Source organism: Pezoporus wallicus, unplaced genomic scaffold (genome assembly GCF_028554395.1).
Source record: "Pezoporus wallicus isolate ANWC-B61680 ecotype Strahan unplaced genomic scaffold, APGP_CSIRO_Pwel_v1 contig_14330, whole genome shotgun sequence".
NCBI lineage: Eukaryota > Metazoa > Chordata > Aves > Psittaciformes > Psittacidae > Pezoporus > Pezoporus wallicus.
Window position 1 is genome coordinate 34,892 of NW_026639534.1, and position 13,961 is coordinate 48,852.

A 13,961-nucleotide genomic window follows, 5' to 3' on the forward strand; every position below is an offset into this window, starting at 1 on the left:
CTGCATTGCATTCCTTGTGCACCGGATGAGGGGCTGTGAGAGGGCCCAGGGAGGAGGCCTCCATCCTGCTCCAGCGCTTCCGGGATGAGGATGACACCGTTGGGATGGAGGAGGAGGAGCTCATGGGTGCTCCTGCTGCATCCCGATGTCACCCCATCGCACCACCACCTCCTCGTCGCTTAACAGAGAGGGATCCTATGCGGATTTGGGAGGCAATGGCAGGAGGCTGGGATCATGTGCCTGAAGCTGGAGAAGAACCGCCTGGAGCAGATCCAGGAGGACCATCCCCACAGCATCATGCTCCAGAGCTTCAAGATGCTGCGCGCATGGAGCCTGTGCCACGAGGCCAAAGCCATGTCCCCCCGACTGCATCTTCCTGCACCCCACCAGCATGGACCCCAACATGTTTGACCTGCTCCAGGACTGATGAATGAGTCCTCCCCTTCCTTTCCTGGGGGGGGGGGGGCACCCCCAAAATGGATCAGTAAATGGTTTTATTCCCCCCATCCTGGTAGGTTTTGGAGTGTCTTTAACCCGGATTGGAGGTAGGATGGATGAGAAGGGGGGATGTGGAGCTCTGCTCTTGTTCCTCAGGGATGGGGGGGGTCTGTGGGGGGAGGCTCACAGGTCCCATCCCAACCTCTCGATCTCATCCAGGAAGAAGTCCAGGTCTGCCCTGGTGACCGCGGGGCTGGTGACGATCTGGCGGAAGAAGTTGACGCGGGTGCCATGGGGCTGGTACCCCACCATCATGGAGCCCTTCCTCATCATCCTCTCCTTGATGGCAGGGGCCACCTGCGGAGGGGACACACACACACATAGGGGTTGGGGGGGTGGAGGGGGTTTGGGATCACCCCCCCCCCCCCCCCCCCCCCAAGGATCCCGGTGGATCCAGCTCCCACCTTGCCCAGGCTGGGCCAGTAGTTGGGGCAGCTCTCACGGCCCCGCAGGCTGGGGGGCACAAACCAGAAGCAGAGATTGATGAACTCCGGCTGCAGGGGGTGGGGGGAAGAGGAAAAGGGAAGAGATCACACGGACACACGGGGGGAACACAACATTTCCCACCCCCAGGCCCATGTGGGGACCCCTATGCTTGGGACAGGTCTCTTCTGCTGCCCAGCACTTGGTGATGCTGTACAAGGGGGCATTAAAAACCACTCTTGGAGCTACAACACTATACGGGGGGCACATTAAAACCCATCCCGAGGCCTTGGATAGGTCGTGTTAAATGGGGAATGGTTTAAAACCACTCCCTTGGTTATGGCTGGAGGGTATTAAATGGGGGGACACATTAAACCCACCCTAGGGCCATGGCATGGTGGTATATGGGGGGGTCATACGAAGCCCCCCGACAGGGCCATGGTGGGGTGATGTGTGGGGCTACACACATTAAACTCCCCTTGCTGTGGCTCCGTACCTCCATCACCAGCTCGAAGCCATCCCTCCTCTTCACCTCCTCTGCCAGGTACCTGGGATGATGCAGAACAGGAGGTCAAAGGAGCAGAGGGGCCATGGGCTGTGTGCCCCCATTCCCAGCCCCGGGCACCCACCGGGTGCAGGCAAAGGCTCGCTCCACACGCTGGGCCAGCCCCTGGGTGCCGATGGCTTTCCAGAGCAGCCAGAGCTTGAGGCAGTCCACGCGCCGGCCACACTGCGGGGTCTTGTCCCCGGTGTCGTAGGACATGTCGTAGAACTTATCCCGTTGGAAGAGGTACGTGGCTCCGGAGCCATGGCAGCGCTGCAGGAGACCCTGTGGGGGGGCACAGGGGTCACCCCGAAACTAGCAACTAGGGGGGATCTGGGGGCAACACCCCCGTTTTGTGGGATGGGGCAGGGAATGGGATATGGGATGCGACATGGGATAGAGGACAGGGCAGGAAGATGGGGCAGCAGGATGTGGGGATGGGACAAGGGACAGGGCAGAGGATGGGGCATGGGATGGGGTAGAAGATGGGACATTGGGATTGGGGATGGGACATGGAATGGGGTAGAGGATGCAATATGGGATGGGGGAGTGGGGATAGGGCAGCAGGATGTGTGAATGGGACGTGGGATGGGGCAGCAGGATGGGGTGTCGAGATCAAGCATCAGGATGGGGCATCAGGATGGGGCAGAAGACATTGGGATGGGACATCAGGATGGGGCAGGGCACAGTGGTGGGAGAGGAGGAGAAGGGGAGGTGGCACGCACGGAGGTGTCGCGGAGCAGGAATGCCGAGCACTGCAGCCCCACTGTCAGCATCTTGTGCGGGTTCCAGGTCACGGAGTGGGCCCTGTGGGAAGAGGGGGTCCCCCCCAGTTGGGATCTTGGGATTGTGGGGTGCTGGGAGCCGGGAGCGGCGCTGACCTCTCGATGCCAGCCAGGAGGTGCCGGTGCTTGCTGGAGAGCAGAGCGCTGCCACCCCACGCTGCCTGTGGGCAGGGACACGGATAGGGATCAGCGCTGGGAACAGGGGGATTCCAAAGGGATTCATGTGTGTCCCCCCCCTTCCCGGTGCTCACATCCACATGGAGCCAGAGGCCATGGCGCTCGCACACATCCGCGATGGCGCCCAGAGGGTCGAAGGCACCCAACACCGTGGTGCCGCATGTGGCACACACCAGGAACGGCTCCGCACCCTGCAGGACACCGGGATGGGACAGGGGGTGTCAGGATGGATGGGGTGGTGGATTTTGAGGTGGGGCAGGGGATGCTGGAACAGCACAGGGGACATCAGGATGGGACAGGGGACGTTGGGATGGAGCAGGGGGACATCCAGGCTGCCACTCCTTCACCTCGGCTTTGGCCTTCTGGATCTCCTTCTCCAGCTCCTCAGGGATCATCTTCCCCCTGCGGGATGGGAACAGACCCATGGTGGGAGCAGAGCCGGGGCAGCGGAGCCGCAGATCCACCGGGATCAGCCCGGCTCGCACCTCTCGTCGGTGGCCACCAGGCGCACGTTGTCAGTGCCGATGCCCAGGAATGCGGCTCCCTTCTGGATGGAGTAATGGCTCTGAGCAGGGAGAGGGGGGGGTCAAATCCCTGTGGATGGTGGGGACCCCCCCCCCGATGGAGACGATGGGGCACCCCTTGATGGGGACGATATCTGCTTCCCCCCCTGCGGTGGTGATGTGGACCCCCCAAATGGAGACAATGGAACACCCCCCAATGGGGATGCTCCATAGGCCTGCCCTGGGGATGATGGGACCCCCCCAAGGGGATGATGGGGTGTCCCTCATGTGGATGATGGGAAACCCCCCAGATGGGGACAATCGGAATGATGGAGACCCCCGCAGATGGAGATGCGCCTCCCCCTCCCGCCATGGGGCCAACGGGACGGTCGTGCCGCGGGTGCCCGCACGTCGCAGGAGGTGAAGAGCGCCAGGCACGGCAGCGCCATCATTCCAAGGCTCCGGCATTCCGGGAAGCGCTGGAACCGCGCCACGTTCATGGCATACATGTTGCACATGGAGCCTCCTGCCGGGGGATGAGGATTGGTGTTATCCCGGGGAGGGGGGGAGCACAGGGACACCCCCCTGTGTGGTGCCGGTGCCGGTACCAGGAGCGAAGATGCCGTCGCCGCTGCTCCAGCCCACGAGCTCCCGGAGCTTGGCCAGGACCACCCCTTCCATGAGCACGAACACCGGTGCCACCTCGAACGTGTACCTGGGGGGGGGCACACACACACACAGCCCCTCTTGGGGACGCTCCCAGTGGGGGGAGCCCCCCATAGGGGTGAGAGAGGGTACCCTCCCGATGGGGAACCCCAACGATGGGGATGTGGCGGCCCCATAAGGAAAGTGGGACCCTCCCCACTGGGGATGTGGGGAACCCCTCTATGGGGATGATGCCCCCACCACCATGGGGATGTGGGCAGCCCCGCAATGTGGACAATGGGGGATGTGTCCCCAGTGAGGATGAGGACCCCCCACCATGGGGATGATGGAGCCCCCCTCCATGGGGATGTGGGGAACCCCCCATGGAAACAACGGATATCCCCCCCCGATGGGGATGATGGAGATAATGGGGACCCCTCCATGGGGAGGATGAGGACCCCCTCAAGGGGATTTGGGGACCGCCCCAATGAGGACAATGGGGACCTCCCAATGAGGATGTGGGGCCCACCCCCCCCATGGTGATGATGCCCCCCCCCCCCCCGCACTGGCTGGTGTTGAGCGCCTCGGTGAGCAGCCGCCCGGCCAGTGCATGTGGGTCCAGCCCCGAGAACAGCTGATTGAAGAACCGGGGGTGACCTGCGGGGGGGGCACCGTGACAGGAGGGACCCCGGGACCCCCCCTTACCCATGGACCTGCCCACTGACCCATGGACACCCCGTGTGACCCATAGAGCTGTGGGGAGTGGAAGCGTTGAACCTGGAGCCACGGGGCTTAAACTGGGGGCCAGATGGGGCTGCACTGGGGGCCAGATGGGGCTGCACTGGGGGCATCTGAGGCTGAACTGGGGGCAGTTAAGGCTGAACCTGGACCCGTGAGGACAAACGGAGCTGCGAGTGCCGAGGCTGCACTGCGGCGGCACTGCGACCAATCAAGGCTGCACTGGGAACACTGGGGCTGAACTGGGTGTACTGGGAGCACTGGGTTCACACTGGGACCAGTTAAGGCTGCACTGGGAGCACTGAGTTCACGCTGGGAGCAGTCAAAGCTGCACTGAGCTCACACGGGGAGCACTGAGTTCACACTGGGAGCAGTTTAAGACCGCACTGGTTTCACACTGGGAGTGTTGGGTTCACACTGGGAGCACTGATTTCACACTGGGGGCACTCAAAGCTGCACTGAGCTCATACTGGGAGCACAGGGTTTGCAATGGGAGCACTGGGTTCACACTGGGAGCGCTGGGGCTGCACTGGAAGTACAGTTTCCCCCCTGTTTTCCCACTGCTTTCCCCCCGATTTTGCGCTTTTTCCCCCATTTTCCAGCTGTTCCCCCCATTTCCCGCTGTTTCCCCCCCATTTCCCACTGTTCCCCCCATTTCCTGCTGTTTCCCCCCCATTTCCCACTGTTTCCCCCATTTCCCGCTGTTTTCCCCCCCACTTTCCCGCTGTTCCCCCCCACTTCCCTGATGTTTTCCCCCCACTTTCCTGCTGTTCCCTCCCATTTCCCGCTGTTCCCCCATTTCCCGCTGTTTCCCCCCCATTTCCCGCTGTTCCCCCCCCCCCCGCTGTTTTCCCCCCACTTTCCCGCTGTTTCCCCCCATTTCCCACTGTTTCCCCCCCATTTACTTTCCCGCTGTTTCCCCCCATTTCCCACTGTTTCCCCCCCATTTCCTGCTGTTTCCCCCCCATTTCCCGCTGTTTTCCCCCCACTTTCCCGGTGTTTTTTTCCCCCCCATTTCCCGCTGTTCCCCCCCATTTCCCGCTGTTTCCCCCCCATTTCCCGCTGTTCCCCCCCATTTCCCGCTGTTTCCCCCCCATTTCCCGCTGTTTCCCCCCCATTTCCCGCTGTTCCCCCCCCCCACTTTCCCACTGTTTCCCCCCACTTTCCTGCTGTTTCCCCCCATTTCCCGCTGTTTCCCACCCGTTTTCCCACTGTTTCCTCCCACTTTCCCACTATTTCCCCCCCACCTTCCCGCTGTTCCCCCCCACTTGCCCGCTGTTTCCTCCCCATTTCCCGCTGTTTCCCCCCCGTTTTCCCACTGTTTCCTCCCACTTTCCCACTGTTTCCTCCCCATTTCCCACTGTTTCCCCCCCCATTTCCCGCTGTTTCCCACCCGTTTTCCCACTGTTTCCCACCTTTTTTCCCACTGTTTCCCCCCACTTTCCCGCTGTTTCCCCCCACTTTCCCGCTGTTTCCCCCCCGGCCCCAGGGCCCGCACCGGTTTTCACGCTGAACCGCACCACATCCCGGCAGCGCTGCAGCAGCCGCTCCGGGGGCTCCCCGCCGCTCCGCAGCTCCAGGTCCAGCAGCTCCCGCAGTTCCAGCGGCTCCCGCCACTCGCACACCTGCGGGACCCCGCAATTCCCGAGCTCGGGAAGGCCGCGGGGCCCGGCCGGGAGCCTCACCCCCCCTCCCCTTCCCGCTTCCCCCCCTCACCTTCTCGGTCACATCCGTCCCTTTCCTCACGGCCTCCTCCAGCAGCACCTGCAGCGCTTCCCGCAGGAACTCCTCGCCCGCTGCCGGCTCCCAGCCGGGATCCTCCAGCCCGGCCATGGCGCCGGCGCCGGCCTCTTCAACCATGGGTCACCCCACACCCCCCCCCCCCCTTCTCCCAGCCCCGGGATCACGGCCGCGGGATGGGATGGTGGCTCCGGGATCGTCCTGGGGACACGGCCTCGCACAGGGACAAAGTCCAGGGACAGGGAGAAGCGGCTCTTAAAGGCGCATCCAAGGAATGGGGGGGGGGGGGGGGGGGGGCCCAAGTGGTGCCACCCCTCGGCCCCATGGCAGCGCCGCCATGGGGCCTGTCCCCAGTGCCCCCGAGGGGGAGCCGTGCTGCCACAGGGAGGGGCAGTAATAACGGCGGGGGGGGTGCACAGGAAAGAGGGGACCGACCCCGAGGGGGTGCAATGGAGTGGGGTTCGCCATGGGGCAGTCACAGTGGGGTGACACCCCCCCCCCCCCCAAGGGCAGGCGGGGCCTCACCCCGGGGGCAATAACGTGAACGGGGAGGTGACGGGGAGGGAGGCAGGGCCCAGCCCGGGCCCCAGCGCCACCGCCCGGCCCCGCTCCGTGCCCCCCCGCCCCCCAAAGTCACCCCCCCCACCCCTGATTCGCACCCCCAGGCCCTCCCCATCTCCCCCCCACCCCCCCTTTCCCACCACCCAACCTCTCCCTGTGAGGCATCCACTTGGTGCTCAGCACCCCATTCAAACCTGGGGGTCCCCCCTATAACCCCCCCCAAAGCCCCTTCAAACCCCCCCATACTGCCCCTATAACCTCTCCTAATGCTCCAAACCCCCACAACCCCCCTTAATCCCCCCATAGCCACCCATAACCCCTCAAAGCCCTCCCTAAGCCCCCAGAACTCCCCTGGAACCTCCCATAACTGATGTAGCACCCCAAGCCTCCCTCTAACCCCTACACAGTCCCCCATGACCCCCACAACCCCATTATAGCCCCCCCATAACCCTCCTATAGCCCCCATAATCCTCCAAGTCCCCCCTCTATAACCCTCCAACCCCCCTTTTAATAACTCAGAACTCCCCCAGCCCCCCATAACCTCCCTAACCCCTTCTTTAACTCCCCATAACCCCCCAGCCCTTCCTTTAACCCCCCAAATCCCCTCCCTAAAACCTCCATAGCCCCCCAAACCCTTCCCAACCCCCCATAGCCCCCCCAATACCTTCCTTAACCCCCCACAACTCCCCTATAACCTCCACTCTAACTCCCCCATAACCTCCCTATAACCCCCCATAACTTATTTAGCCCCCCAAGCCTCCCTCTAACCCACACTCACTCCCCCATAACCCCCATAACTTTCCTATAGCCCCCATAACCCTCCAAGCCTCCACTCTGTAACCCCCCCAACCCCCGTTTTAATAACTCAGAACTCCCCCAGCCCCCCATAACCTCCCCAACCCTTCCTTTAACCCCCCACCCCCCCCAAACCCTCCCTAGCCCCCCCAAAATCCCTCCTTAACCCCCCCAACTCCCCTATAACCCCATCTCTAACCCCCCCATACCCCCCCCAATACCCCCCTAACCCCATTTCCTCCCTCCCCACAGGCGAAGACCCGCACTGGTGGCAGCAGCAGCAGCGCCGGGACCCAGCTCCCACCCCGGCCTTGCGTGTGTGTGGGGTGATGCCCTTGAGGGCTGTGGGGGTGACAACACCCCCGATGTCCCCTCCTGTCTAGTAGGAAGCTGCTGCCCCCCCCCACACCCCCCCCCCCCCCCCCCCCACACCCCCCACCCCCCCCCCCCCCCGCCACCGTACGTGATTGCTGCTGGGGGGGGCCGAGGAAGACGCTCGTCACCGCGCCAGCGGCACCGGGGCCGAGATGTCGGCGCAGTGGCGGGTACTGGATGAGCCCGGCACAAACATCCCTAAAACACCTTAACTGAGGCCACCCCTCGGAGGGTTAAAAAGGCCCTTCCCGGGGCCACCGTAAGGCTAAAGAATTGTCACAGTCCCTCTGTCGAGGACAGACAGACAGACAGACACACAGCCCCAAGATGGCTCAGGTAATGAGCCCCAAATCTACACCCCCCCCCACCTCCCAAAACCCACCCACCCCCTTCCCAATCCGTGTCCCCCACCCCACACCAAGCTCCCAAGGGGAGGTATGGCCATGGGGGGGGCTTTCCCCCCCAAATCCCCACCCCCACCCCCCCACTCCCCTCCGATCCCCACTGTCCCACAGCCCCGCGCCATCATCATCATCATCACCCATCACTCACCCGCGCCCCCCCACCCCGGGTTCTATTCCCGGAGCCGGCGGCGCTCTCCCGTTGTTCCAGGGATCGTCGGAGCTCTCCCGGTAGCCGTTAGCTCCCCGCCAAAGGGGGGGTGTGGGGTTGGGGGGGGGGCAGGGGGGGGCCCCGAGCCTCCCTCTTCTCCCCCCTCTTATCCCCCCCCCCTTCCCATTTCAGCGCCCGGTCGTGTGCGGCCCCCGGCAAAGGGTTTGGTTTGTGGTGCTGGCACCTTTGGGGTGGGGGGTTTGGGGGTGCTGGGGGGGGTTTGGGGGGGTCTGCAGCAGAGCTGCTCTCTCCCCCCCACCCCAGGCGAGCCTCCTGGCCTGCGAGGGCCTGTCCGGAGTGTGCCTCGTGCCCACCGTGGCCAGCAAGAAGATGATGCCGAAGCCCAGCTCCAAGCAAGGGGAGAGCAGGGAGCGGGGGGGCAGCCCCGATGTGCTGGTATGGACGCCCCCCCACCGCTGCCTTCAGCCTCTGACCCCCCTTCTTCCTCCCTTAATCTCCCTTCTTCCCCCCTCAAGCCACTTTCTTCCTCCCTCAATCACCTTCTTCCTCACCGATGATGCTTTTCCCCCCCTTTCATTCCCCTTTTCCCCCTTTCATTCCCCTTTTCCCCCTTTCATTCCCCTTTTCCCCCTTTCATTCCCCTTTTCCCCCTTTCATTCCCCTTTTCCCCCTTTCATTCCCCTTTTCCCCCTTTCATTCACTTTTCCCCCTTTCACTCACTTTTCCCCCTTTCACTCACTTTTCCCCCTTTCATTCCCCTTTTCTCCCTTTCATTCCCCTTTTCCGCCTTTCATTCACTTTTCCCCCCGTTCATTCACTTTTCCCCCTTTCATTTCCCTTTTCCCCCCTTTCATTGACTTTTCCCCCCTTTCATTGACTTTTCCCCCCTTTCATTGACTTTTCCCCCCTTTCATTGACTTTTCCCCCCTTTCATTGACTTTTCCCCCCTTTCATTGACTTTTCCCCCCTTTCATTCACTTTTTCCCCCCTTTCATTCACTTTTCCCTCCTTTCATTCACTTTTCCCTATTTCATTCCCCTTTTCTCCCCTTTCATTCCCCTTTTCCCCCCTTTCATTCCCCTTTTCCCCCTTTCATTCCCCTTTTCCCCCTTTCATTCCCCTTTTCCCCCTTTCATTCACTTTTCCCCCCGTTCATTCACTTTTCCCCCTTTCATTCACTTTTCCCCCCTTTCATTCACTTTTCCCCTTTTTCATTCCCCTTTTCCCCCCTTTCATTCCCCTTTTCCCCCTTTCATTCCCCTTTTCCCCCTTTCATTCCCCTTTTCCCCCTTTCATTCACTTTTCCCCCCGTTCATTCACTTTTCCCCCTTTCATTCACTTTTCCCCCGTTCATTCACTTTTCCCCCCTTTCATTCACTTTTCCCCTTTTTCATTCCCCTTTTCCCCCTTTCATTCCCCTTTTCCCCCTTTCATTCCCCTTTTCCCCCTTTCATTCCCCTTTTCCCCCTTTCATTCCCCTTTTCCCCCTTTCATTCCCCTTTTCCCCCTTGCATTCCCCTTTTCCCCCCTTTCATTCACTTTTCCCCCCTTTTATTCCACTTTTCCCTATTTCATTCCACTTTTCCCCTTTTCATTCCCCTTTCCCCCCCTTTCATTCACTTTCCCCCCTTTCATTCCCCTTTTCCTCCCTTTCATTCACTTTTCCCTATTTCATTCCACTTTTCCCCCCTTTCATTCACTTTTTCCCTCTTTCATTCCCCTTTTCCCCCCTTTCATTCATTTTTCCCCCCTTTCATTCCCCTTTTCCTCCCTTTCATTCACTTTTCCCCCCTTTCATTCACCTTTTTCCCTCCCTTAATTCACTTCCCCCCCTTCAACTCCCGTTTTCCTCCTCTGAGTCGATTTTCCCCCCTCTTTAATGCAATGTCCCCCCTGTTCCCCCCCATCCGGTGCCATTCCCGTCCCAGGCACTGCGGCAGGACCCGGACAAGCCACGCAGTCGGAAGGACGAGGACGCACCCGAGGCCACACACATCAAGAAGTCCAGTAAAAAGGCAGGTCGGGGCTTGGGGGGGCACTTTGGGGTCCGGTCCCACTGTGGTTCCTGGGGGGGGGGGGGAATTTGGGGTGTGGGGAGTCACCAGGGCCTCTGGGGGTGTCACTTTGGGGTCTGGGGGGTGTCACTTTGTGCCCTTGGGCTGTCACTTTGGGTCTGGAGGGTGTCCCTGTGCCTAGGGGGTCATTTTGGGGGTATCCTTGTGCCAAGGAGCGTCATTTTGGGGTTTGGCCTCTGTGGCATCACTTTGGGGTCCAGGGGCGTCAGTTTGGGGGTATCCATGTGCCCAGGGTTGTCACTTTGGGGTTTGGCTTCTGCGGCATCACTTTGGGGTCCAGGGGTCACCTTGGGCTGGGAGGGGGTGGTCACTTTGGGGATATCCTTATGCCCGGGGATGTCACTTTGGGGTTTGGTTTCTGTGGCATCCCTTTGGGGTCCAAGGGGGGGTCACTTTGGGCTGTCCCTTTGTCTGGGGGGGATGTCACTTTGGGGGTGTTCTTATGCCCAGGGATGTCACTTTAGGGTTTGGCCTCTGTAGCATCCCTTTGGGGTCCAAGGGGGGATCACTTTGGGCTGTCCCTGTGCCTGGGGGGGGTCACTTTGGGGGTATCCCTGTGCCCAGGGATGTCACTTTGGGGTTTGCCTTCTGTGCATCCCTTTGGGGTCCAAGGGGGGGGTCACTTTGGGCTGTCCCTGTGCCTGGTGGGTGGGGGGGAGGTGGGGGGTGTCACTTTGAGGGCCGGGGGGGGGTTGACTGTGGGTGCCCCGCAGCGCCGCAAGCGTGTGTCCGGCGCCGAGGGACCCGGCAGCGCGCCGCGGAGAGGACCGCGCCTCGGCAGCCAGGTTTGCGGCCGCGCAGCACGAGAGCAGCAGGAGCAGGAGGAGGAGGAAGCATTCCCGAGCTCCGGCAGGCGCAGGACGGCCGGGGGGGGGGAGGTTTTGGCTTGGAGTAAGGGGCGGGGGGGGCATCTGTTGCCCCCCGTTCCTTGTGTGCTGACATGAGTCTGGGGGGGATGCTCTCCCCATAGGTGCTGGTGATGGAGCAGAACGGCCCCTTCCAGGCGCAGAGCCCGAAGAACTTCATCTGCGAGCACTGCCTGGGCGCCTTCCGCAGCAGCTACCACCTCAAGAGGCACATCCTCATCCACACCGGTACGGGGGGGACCCCCCCTGCTGCACCCCAATAGTGCACAGAGGGGGGGGTACACCCCTAATTGCGTTTCGTGGGGTGATTGCAGGGGAGAAGCCCTTTGAGTGCGACGTGTGCGACATGCGCTTCATCCAGAAGTACCACTTGGAGCGGCACAAGCGCGTGCACAGCGGGGAGAAGCCGTACCAGTGCGAGCGCTGCATGCAGGTATCCCGCTGCTCCGGCCGGGATGGGCTTCCCCCAGCCCTCGGAAGCAAATTCCCTCATGGAATTCCGACCCCTTTCCAGAGCTTCTCCAGGACAGACCGGCTGCTGCGGCACAAGCGCATGTGCCAAGGCTGCCAAACCAAGAGCCCCGACGCGCAGCTCCTGCTTTAAGAGGCCACCGGGAATGCCAACCGGGAATGCCGGCCGGGAATGCCGACGGCAGCTCCAGGGGTGGTTGGTTTTCCTTCCTCCCCCTCCTTCTTCATCATCATCCTCATCCTCGTCCTCCATCTCTCCCGCGTTTCATCCCTGGACGCTCGCCCGGACTCTTGGAGCCAACAGCATTTGGAAGAGGAGCTGGAAAAGCCCATTCCCAATGGGAAGAGCACCTGCAGACCTCCCCCCACCCCTCCTTACACCCCCATTTTATCAGCCCCCCCCTCTCAGGAAAGACTTGGAAGCCCCAAGGCAGCAGAATGGGGGTGTCGTGTGTGTCCCCCCCCCCAAGGGCTTCCCTGGCTCAGGTTGGAGCAGGAGCTGATCCCAGCGCCTCCACTTTGGATAGCTTCGGGAGCAGCAAAAGGAATTCTTGGCATTGGAAAATGGGGGGGGTCCCCCTATGAGCTCTGCCCCCCCCGGCGCCTTCATCTCATGTTTTGGGGCGCTTTTGGGGTGTTTTGGGGGTTTTCCTCCTCTCACGGTTTGGGGCTGGTGCCTTCGCTCACCGCTACCCCCGGCTCTGCTGGGTGTGGGGGGGGCCTCAGAGGGGCCCATTTGCAGCACCCCCCCATGCTGAGGGGGGACCCCAAGAGCCTTGGGGGGGGGGCAAGAAGAAGCCATGGAGTGCCCCCCTTCACCTCCTCCCAGCCCCATTTTGGGGGTCCCCCACCTCCTGTGCCCCCCCAAAGCACAGTGGCCCTGGACGTGGCCCTGTCAGCTGGGGCAGGGGGGCACCAGTGATGCCACATAGGAACTCCCCCCCCCCCACGGACCCCCCCATTTTGGGACCCTCCAGCATCAGTTTGGGGGGGCAGGATGGGGGTTGGGGGGGGTCAGATCTTGCCTCTGAGTAGGAAAAGGGGGGGGGGGGATGATGCTGAGGAACCCCTCCCCCCACACGTGGGGGGCAGGGGGGGGCACAGGCCACCCTTCCCCCCCCCCCAGGGTTTGATTTTGGGGTGGTTTTGTTGGGTTTTGGGGTTTCTTACACTTATTTTGTTACTGGGGGGGGGGGGGGGGGGCTGTAGTTTTTATTACACTGTCCCCAGCTCGTGTGTCCCCCCTCGTGTTCCCCCCCCCCTCCGTGCCCCTCCCCCTCGGTCCCCATGTCCTGCCCCTCCTCCCCCCCCCCGCCCCCCCCCCCGGCCTTTAGGGTTTATTTAAATAAAAACTCGTCGGGTTTTTTTCTCTTTTTTCTAATTCACGGCTCCGTTGGTTCATTGAGGGGGGAGGGGGGGGCACCCTCACCCCCACCCATGGGTGCTTATGGACACCCCCCATGCACCCATAGGGACCCATGGACCCCTCCAGCACCACCCATATAGGTCTATGGACCCTCTCCCATCAACCCATAGGGGCCCATGGACCCCCCCATCCTATAGGTGACCATGGATGCCAAGACCCCCACCCAGCACCCATTTCTCCCCCCCCCCAGGGCCGTAGCCCCCATGAAGGGGGTGATGAGGACATGGGAGCACGGGGGGGGGGGGGTGGTTTATTGAGGGGTTTCAGCACAAGAAGGGGGGCCCCTGTGGTTGTGGGGTCCCACGGTGATTGGGGGGGGTCCAAAGATGGGGCGGTCCTTGGGGGGGGTCCCCGCTGTCCCCTTGCTCCAGCTGGCTGCTGATGGTGTCACTTTAGGGGCTCCTGTAGGGAGGGCACCGGGATGTGGGGGTGTCACAGCCGGTATTCCCGATACTATTCCTGCCCCACATAGGGGCTATGCCCCCCCACCCCATCACCCACAGGGGTCCATGGGGGAAAGGACCCCCCCCAATAACTCCCCTATGGGGTCCTGTGGGTGCTAGCCCCCTCCCAGGGAGTGGGTCCCGTTCAGAGGCAATCTTTGGGGGGCACACACCATGGTCAACCCTATAGACCCCCCCCATCCCATCCTATAGAGCCCCCCCTCCTATAGACACTCCCCATCCCATCCTATAGACCCCCCATCCTATTCCATAGAGCCCCCATCCCATCCTATAGACCCCCCCATCCTATAGACACCCCCATC

General features: G+C 62.0%; 2 protein-coding genes across 4 annotated transcripts; one reads left to right on the forward strand and one right to left on the reverse strand.

The window, feature by feature from the left end:
- Nucleotides 1–477: 477 nt before the first annotated feature.
- On the reverse strand, nucleotides 478–6,171 carry CSAD (cysteine sulfinic acid decarboxylase). 2 transcript variants are annotated; one of them, XM_057414818.1, is made up of 14 exons: nucleotides 6,030–6,171; nucleotides 5,812–5,938; nucleotides 4,142–4,232; nucleotides 3,539–3,645; nucleotides 3,341–3,456; nucleotides 2,913–2,992; nucleotides 2,775–2,829; nucleotides 2,502–2,618; nucleotides 2,347–2,411; nucleotides 2,191–2,272; nucleotides 1,551–1,750; nucleotides 1,418–1,469; nucleotides 903–992; nucleotides 478–795 (listed from the first exon to the last, which is right to left on the reverse strand). In XM_057414818.1, the coding sequence occupies exons 1-14, from the start codon at nucleotides 6,144–6,146 to the stop codon at nucleotides 622–624; spliced, it is 1,473 nt and encodes a 490-aa protein (XP_057270801.1). In that variant the 5' UTR covers nucleotides 6,147–6,171; the 3' UTR covers nucleotides 478–621. The 2 variants fall into 2 exon arrangements, with proteins under 2 accessions (XP_057270801.1, XP_057270802.1); XM_057414819.1 differs by lacking the exon at nucleotides 2,502–2,618.
- Nucleotides 6,172–7,853: 1,682 nt separating this feature from the next.
- ZNF740 (zinc finger protein 740) lies at nucleotides 7,854–12,114 on the forward strand. Of its 2 annotated transcripts, none has more exons than XM_057414816.1 (7): nucleotides 7,854–7,954; nucleotides 8,661–8,792; nucleotides 10,286–10,372; nucleotides 11,146–11,217; nucleotides 11,403–11,526; nucleotides 11,613–11,731; nucleotides 11,813–12,114. In XM_057414816.1, the coding sequence occupies exons 1-7, from the start codon at nucleotides 7,937–7,939 to the stop codon at nucleotides 11,900–11,902; spliced, it is 642 nt and encodes a 213-aa protein (XP_057270799.1). In that variant the 5' UTR covers nucleotides 7,854–7,936; the 3' UTR covers nucleotides 11,903–12,114. The 2 variants fall into 2 exon arrangements, with proteins under 2 accessions (XP_057270799.1, XP_057270800.1); XM_057414817.1 differs by having other exon boundaries at nucleotides 7,864–8,120.
- Nucleotides 12,115–13,961: the final 1,847 nt, after the last annotated feature.

What these genes read in the sequence shown, in the direction of transcription:
- CSAD (XM_057414818.1), bottom strand. Translation starts at nt 6,146, where the DNA reads ATGGCCGGGCTGGAGGATCCCGGCTGGGAGCCGGCAGCGGGCGAGGAG. An exon ending in GGACGGATGTGACCGAGAAG is followed by an intron (nt 5,939 to 6,029) that starts GTGAGGGGGGGA and finishes GGGGTCCCGCAG; the next exon opens with GTGTGCGAGTGGCGGGAGCC. An exon ending in GAGGCGCTCAACACCAGCCA is followed by an intron (nt 3,646 to 4,141) that starts GTGCGGGGGGGG and finishes GCCCCCCCCCAG; the next exon opens with GTACACGTTCGAGGTGGCAC.
- ZNF740 (XM_057414816.1), top strand. An exon ending in GGGGCAGCCCCGATGTGCTG is followed by an intron (nt 8,793 to 10,285) that starts GTATGGACGCCC and finishes TTCCCGTCCCAG; the next exon opens with GCACTGCGGCAGGACCCGGA. An exon ending in TCAAGAAGTCCAGTAAAAAG is followed by an intron (nt 10,373 to 11,145) that starts GCAGGTCGGGGC and finishes GGTGCCCCGCAG; the next exon opens with CGCCGCAAGCGTGTGTCCGG.